At 47.3% G+C, this 7,500-nt stretch overlaps 1 protein-coding gene across 1 annotated transcript in view; it reads left to right on the top strand.

The window, feature by feature from the left end:
- The first annotated feature begins 1,136 nt into the window (after window positions 1–1,136).
- Window positions 1,137–7,500, top strand: part of slc30a7 (solute carrier family 30 member 7) — a 37,859-nt gene continuing 31,495 nt past the window's right edge. The window contains exons 1-6 of the mRNA XM_042057283.1: window positions 1,137–1,307; window positions 2,262–2,363; window positions 3,087–3,200; window positions 3,460–3,547; window positions 6,146–6,275; window positions 7,239–7,397. Of these exons, the coding sequence (XP_041913217.1) occupies window positions 1,228–1,307; window positions 2,262–2,363; window positions 3,087–3,200; window positions 3,460–3,547; window positions 6,146–6,275; window positions 7,239–7,397 (673 nt within the window). The 5' untranslated portion in view covers window positions 1,137–1,227. The remainder of the gene's footprint in view (window positions 1,308–2,261; window positions 2,364–3,086; window positions 3,201–3,459; window positions 3,548–6,145; window positions 6,276–7,238; window positions 7,398–7,500) is intronic.

Below are 7,500 nucleotides of genomic sequence, written 5' to 3'. Positions count from 1 at the left end.
GACTAACAGGCCTACTTATTTTCAGTAAGACCATGTGTGCAGCGGTCCTAGGCTGGGCTACATCAGAGAATGTCTAATAAGGGGAGAACTGCCACTCTCGGAAAACTTCCGGTTTCTGAACTGGTTGCAGTTCCTTCTGTGGTTCCACATGAGGGCGCTCGTCCACGAGTGCAGAGTGTATGGAGGTGAATGGAGCTGTACCCCTCAAAATCCACTTTTCTTGGGATATATATTTTTTTCAAGTAATTTGAGTATTGCATTCGAAAGGGGAGGCAAAGAAAATACACTTGGTTGAGTATTATATTTTTTAAAGTCACTTAATTGTTCTAAAAAGCCTTTCAAATGTGTCAATGACGTCATTCATTAGCACAATGCTAGCGTGTTATGTGCAACAACGACCCAACCTGTAAGAAATCAAAAAGAACATAAGTACTCGTTCATTCAACTTTTGACCTATAACCCATGTTGTAGTTATACAAACTACAATCAAATCTGAGATTTGTCAACGACAATCAGGTGAAAGAGACCAATTTAGCGGTCTAGCTCCATTGACTCCCATTCATTCTGCACTCATGGAGATCGCCCCCAGTGGAACTCTGGTGGAACTGCATCCAAAATTCGGTACAATGGGACTTAATACGGAGTGGCAAGGCTCTCCGTAGACGGGCTCTGGCTACATGTTCTTTGTTTTAGCAGCACATTTAAGATCGGAGCTCTGGTGCCATCTAGTGCCGACTAATTAATCACGACGGAATAAAACCACTAGATAATGTTTAGCTGCAGGCTTACTTTTACTGTCACTGACCTGCGACCTGTGCCCCAACCGACCGAGCAGTTGAAGGAACTTCGACATGAACTGAACGTCTGGCCGCTGAGGTCCAAGTCCACAGCAGTCTAGTGTAGGCATTTAGGCGACTGCTTCATGTAAGCCTGATGTTATCAAGTATGGTGGTCTGGCTAGGTTATTATTAGTGTAGGTTAGGTTTCGCCAGGCTGTTATCAACAGAACCGATGGAACAATTACAATCAGCAGTCACAGTGCACAATCACAGGGGCAAAATAATCAATCCGCGCCGCAGACGGCTCAACAAAAATAGTTTTAAGGCGCCCTCTGCTGACCGGAAGTATGCGGTTACTTTTTCACCAGCAACTGACTGACTGAAGTTGAGAAAGCCCCGTGTACTGTACGTTACTGGGGGATTTCAGTGGGTGTAGGTGTGGGTAAAAATGTTACCCTTATCAATTAAAGATGACGAATATAAGCCTACAAAATTCAACCTCGTCGCCAAGATTTCAGGATGGTTTCGGTAACTAAATTATTCTGTTTCTCCATTTCCTCTTTCCAGCAAGGAAGATGTTTTAAGTAACGTTTACGTTAGCGATTTCCCTACATCCAACTTGCTAGCTAGCTTGTTAGCTCAAACTATGTTTTGATTGGCTTATGAACAGCTAAACTGTAATTCAGTTCAGGTCAACACCTTTGATATCAAACTGAGCGTGACAACAGATTTTATTTTGTCTTTGCTATGGCAAATCTCTGTTATGCAGTCAAGCTAACAGAGGCTTTCGGCATCTGCTTGGAGTTAACAGCTGTATTGGTCTGAGTGCATCCTAAATATCTAGCTACTCCCGTCAGCCACAAAGTAACATTTGTGGTGAGTGATCCGTGTGAGTTGTCTCTGGTTTATTCTGGAGTTTAATGAAATGACAGACCCGTACAAGCGCTCACCTGGCGGTGGATGCTAAGCGTCGGTACCGCACCTAGGCTCTCCCACACAACGTTCTAGCCGACGGCAGCTAGTGCTTTGATTTGCTAGCTGGGCGTTTTCAGCGATAAGTGTTATGATAAGGCTCGGTTGATATAAGTGGTTTAATAGTTATTCATTCAACAAACTGCGCAGGAACTATAGTCAGTCCTGCCAGAGGTATTTATTTACTGCTGGAAGCATCAGCTTTACTTTGCTATCTGGGTAACTAATGTTAGCTAGAGACTTGAGCCAGCTAGCAAGCAAGCTAACTAACTGTTATCTATATGCACTATTAACTTCAGCTATGTTGTCAGTTGAGGTGTGTTTTAGTTTATAACTATGTGTGCAAAAGCATGAAGGCGTACACGGACCATCAGCAATTATGCATCTGTAATGTCATGCTTGTTCGCTTGCGTGGCAGCTTGGTGTGTTAGCATACGATTCTAGTAAGAGACTGTAAGAGCTTGAGATTTTCATTTTTTTAGCCTGAACCATATAAATCTCGTCCTTCAGATCAATTCTCGCGGACAAAACCTCTCGGAACCTGTTCTTCTTCCTCTGTCTGAACCTGTCATTTGCCTTTGTGGAGCTACTCTACGGCATCTGGAGTAACAGGTAAGTTAACGTTGCTGCTGCTGCTGCTGCTGCTAGGACTGTACGAACGTCACCCTGCATCCAGGATGTGCCACGTAGGTCTTAACGGCGAGTAGGCAGCCGGCTAGCGGAGGCTGCGGTGGAGGCTAATGGGGGCTCGTGTTGCAATGAATGATGGAAGCATTCTGTCAAGTACACGATGTTGACATCCTGGTTTGTGAATGGTAGTGTTTGCGTTAATGCATTTTGCTCTGTGTGTACACTGGTGTGGACATGATGAACTTTAAACAATGTGCTACTTAGTCCGTTTTATATTTGCACGATTTGCACGTGTATCATTCATTTGCCATGGAAATGCATCATAAGTGACAAAGTGGAGGGCTTATGTATTTGGACTGTTGTGTTTGTGATATGGAAGGCTACTGACACAAAAATTTGATATTTACACCAATATGAGAGAGAGAGAGAGAGAGATTGTGAGGATGTGTGAGAAAGAGGTGTGTGTTTGTGTGAGACAAACCGAGAGTGAGGGGGGCCACTGTTTCCCTTGTGCTAGGCCTACTCTTAGTTATTTGTTCTCATGTGTAACCTGAAGACGAGTGTGTTAAGCTTAACAATGGCTTTGGTTATGTAAGGGAGGTGGCCTGTGAGTGTAAGGTTTTAATACAGTGTGTGTGAGTGTGTAAGGATTTGAAGTATTGTGTGTCAGAGGATTTGACATAGTGTGTGTGTGTGTGTTTCTAGTTTGGGCCTCATCTCCGACTCCTTCCACATGTTCTTTGACTGCACGGCTCTCCTGGCCGGCCTAGCAGCTTCAGTCATCTCACGGTGGAGAGCCAACGACTCCTTCTCTTACGGGTGAACACACACACACACACACACACACACACAAACACATACTCTTCTATAAGTGAAGCTGCTATAGTGTCTCTCTGTGTGTGTGAGAGAGAGCGTGAGTGAGTGAGCGAGTCAGTTTGTGTAATAAACTGTTGTGTAACTGTGTGTGTGTGTGTGTGTGCGTTCGTGTGTGTGTGTGTGTGAGAGCACGAGTGAGTGAGCGAGTCAGTTTGTGTAATAAACTGTTGTGTAACTGTGTGTGTGCGTGTGTGTGTTGCAGGTACGTGAGAGCAGAGGTGCTGGCCGGGTTTGTCAACGGCCTCTTTCTCATCTTCACCGCATTCTTCATCTTCTCTGAGGGAGTTGAGGTAGGAACTCTAAAAACACACACACACATACTCACACTCTTCAGTGTATAAGTATATATACTCTTTTGATCCCGTGAGGGAAATTTGGTCTCTGCATTTATCCCAATCCGTGAATTAGTGAAACACACTCAGCACACAGTGAGCACACAGTGAGGTGAAGCACACACTAATCCCGGCGCAGTGAGCTGCCTGCATCAACAGCGGCGCTCGGGGAGCAGTGAGGGGTTAGGTGCCTTGCTCAAGGGCACTTCAGCCGTGGCCTACTGGTCGGGGTTCGAACCGGCAACCCTCCGGTTACAAGTCCGAAGTGCTAACAAGTAGGCCACGGCTGCCCTAATATGGAACGCTTCACGTATTTGCGTGTCATCCTCGCGTCCTCGCCATCACACTTGTCTGTGTATGACAGCAGCAGCCTTGGGACTGGGTTAACGAGAGTAAGCTTGTCAGAATGCTCAGTGGAGGAGAATAGAACTGTGTTGAGTTGAGTATAGAATTTGACCTCCTGCAGTGATGTGCATGTGACGCACACGTTATCAACTACAACATGGGCAGCTCGCATGTGGAACAACACGCCTGGTGAGCGACTGGAGTTAATGGCTGATGTTAACGGGGATTAATTGTCATTTTTTGGTGTTTGTGTGGCTCTCAACACTACCCTGGAAATCCAGAGTTCTCGCGAGAGCACAATTTGAATTTAGCCAGCGAGTCCCTCTGGCAATGATGCCCATTACGCATGCCCATGAAACCGAGCTGCACCAATCACATCGGTGTATCTGATATAGACGGGCCAGAGGCGAGCTAAACAGATGACGACAGCGCTGCAACGTCGAAGTCCGGAATCAGTAAACATTGGTGGTAGTGTTATCCACAGCTCTACTTGGATCAGGTTGATGAGGTGGCACAGTGGTGTTAATCTAACAGCTTGACACTGAATATCAATAAAACCAAGGAAATGGTAGTGAATTACAGAAGGCAGCAGCAGAACTACAGTTACACCCCACTAATGATCAGCGGGCAACCTGTAGAGAGAGTCACAAGTTTTAAATACCTTGGTGTCCACATTACTGAAGACCTAACATGGACTGTTAACACTCAATATGTTCTGAAGAAGTCCAGACAACGACTCTACTTCCTTCGTCAGCTAAGGTAGTACACATACATAGCACACTATCCCATCTCCCCTGTCATCCCCCCAACACACACACCAAGACCCCTGGCAGTTGGGTTAGCCCCTTGAGCCGTGGATCTGCCCAAGGTTTCTTCCTTGGTAAGGGAGTTTTTCCTTGCCCCTGTTGCTCTTGGGTGCTCCTTGTTGGTGCCCCCCCCCCCCCCCCAGTTCCAATCCTCCCCCACCTTTTTTATGCAGCCCTTGCCACTTAATCTACTAAACCCCTCTTCTACTGCACTTTACCCCCCCACTTTGCACAAATAGGCTGACACCAGACATATTTTGACTGCATTTCTTACTTCCAGTAACTATATGCATGTGACGATAAACTTCCTTGTGTCCTTGTATCCAATCCAAGATTCAATACTTTATTGCCATACAACTCGGTGCAAGTTGCTAGGGATTTGCTTCGGTGTGCTCATGACAGGACAAAGACATCACCAAAGACACACAGAAAAAGACATAGAACACATGTATACATGTACGGAGTCCCAAGTGAGATTTTCAAATGCATGCTTGGTGCCGCCCCTCGAGTAGGGCCATTACATTAGTCATGACCAGATCCTTAATCTTTCTAGATTTCCATGGTCTGGATTTCAGGCTCTCTCAACACTGTAAGCTAATGTGACTTGCGGCAAAGAGGATAGTATTGATTGGTGCTCTTTTCGTATCGTCATTAATTGGTACATCATTGGCGCTTTTCCACTATGGGGGTAAAGCCTCAGACTTTTTGTATTTCCATGATTGAGGCTGGACCGGGGGTGCGGCCCAGACGGCCTCAGGTCGACCCTGGAGTAGCGCAGGGCCGAATCGGGGATGAACCGAGGACTTTTTGGAATGGAATACGACACAACATTAAAACCGGAGAAATTTAAAAATAGACCGGTAGCATTTGTTTAGGGTTGCCTAGCAACATACTGTAAGTGTCATTTGCTTATTTTTGTGAAGAAAAACGATCTACATATATGTATATATATGTGTAGACTATATACTAATGTCCTTGTAATTAATTTGACGTACAGTATGCTCGCGGTGCTAAGCACTGTTTAGAAGTTTCTAGCATTGTTAGCTAATGTCCCCGATGTTACAGCTCCTTATGGAAACACAACACCGAGGCCAGTTTAAGACCGGGGACAAGCCTTGGGCCAGCCCCGGTCTATAATGGAAAAGAGCCACATATGCTTGAATGGTGCTGTTTTCATTTTCATAATTATCTGCTTTAATATGTTTCATCATATATGGTTGAATCGTAGTTATTATTACTACATATTCATATCTATGATTCAACCATGTATGATGTATATGAGGTTGAATGGTGCTGTTGTCCTATGATCATTAAATACATTAATACATTTCCCATGTATGATGTATATGAGGTTGAATGGTGCTGTTGTCCTCTGATCATTTAAGTACATTACTACATTTCCCAGCGTGCTCTGGAGCCGCCTGATGTCCATCACGATCGGCTGCTCCCCGTCTCCATCGCCGGGCTGCTGGTCAACCTGGTGGGCATCTTCGTGTTCCAGCACGGGGGGCATGGCCACTCACATGGCGGAGAGGGTAAGACGCCAGCGGCCATGGCAACACACTCCCTGACACCTACACTGCCCCATAGCAACACACTCCCTGACACCTACACTGCCCCATAGCAACACACTCCCTGACACCTACACTGCCCCATAGCAACACACTCCCTCACAGCAACACTGCCCCATAGCAACATACTCCCTCACACCTACACTGCCCCATAGCAACACACTGTACCATAGCAACACACTGCCCCATAGCAACACACTCCCTCACACCTACACTGCCCCATAGCAACACACTCCCTCACACTCACACTGCCCCATAGCAACACACCCCCTCACACCTACACTGCCCCATAGCAACACACCCCCTCACACCTACACTGCCCCATAGCAACCCACAGCCCCATAGCAACACACTCCCTCACACCCACACTGCCCCATAGCAACACCCTGCCCCATAGCAACACCCTGCCCCATAGCAACACCCTGCCCCATAGCAACACCCTGCCCCATAGCAACACCCTGCCCCATAGCAACACACTGCCCCATAGCAACACACTCCCTCATAGCAACACGCTCCCTCACACCTACACTGCCCCATAGCAACACACTGCCCCATAGCAACACACTGCAGCATAGCAACACACTGCCCCATAGCAACACACTCCCTCACACCCACACTGTCACCGCTGACCACTCTCACTGCCACCTAAATGAACTGCATTTATATAGCGCTTTTCCACTCTTCCGAGCACTCAAAGCACTTTACAATTTCATGCCTCACATTCACCCATTCATACACACACACACTGACACTCACACACTGATGGCGGCGGTTACCATGCAAGGTGCCAGCCTGCACAGTTAGGGTGGTAGTAGTCAGTGTCTTGCTCAAGGATACCTCGACCGGGTCAGGAGACCGAGTCGTCTTTTGTGGGGTGTGATGAAACGCAAAGCCTGCCGTCTGATTTGTCAAGTCCTCCCTCCATAGGTCACGGCCATAGCCACTCCCTCTTCAACGGCAGCGCAGGCCACGCCCACAGCCATGGTGGCCAAGGGCATGGGCACAGCCACGGCGGGCATGGGCACGACCACGGGCACTCCCACGGGCATGGAGGCCACGGGCACTCCCACGAGGAGCCCTGTCATGGTGAGTGGCGTCTCTGCTACTGATGTCTGCTCTCCTCGCTCTGTCTGTCTGCTCTCCACTCTCTGTCTGTCTGTCTGCTCTCCACTCTGTCTGTCTGTCTGCT

Source organism: Alosa sapidissima, chromosome 12 (genome assembly GCF_018492685.1).
Source record: "Alosa sapidissima isolate fAloSap1 chromosome 12, fAloSap1.pri, whole genome shotgun sequence".
Classification (NCBI taxonomy): Eukaryota; Metazoa; Chordata; class Actinopteri; order Clupeiformes; family Clupeidae; genus Alosa; species Alosa sapidissima.
This window is presented reverse-complemented; position numbering and strand designations above follow the sequence as displayed.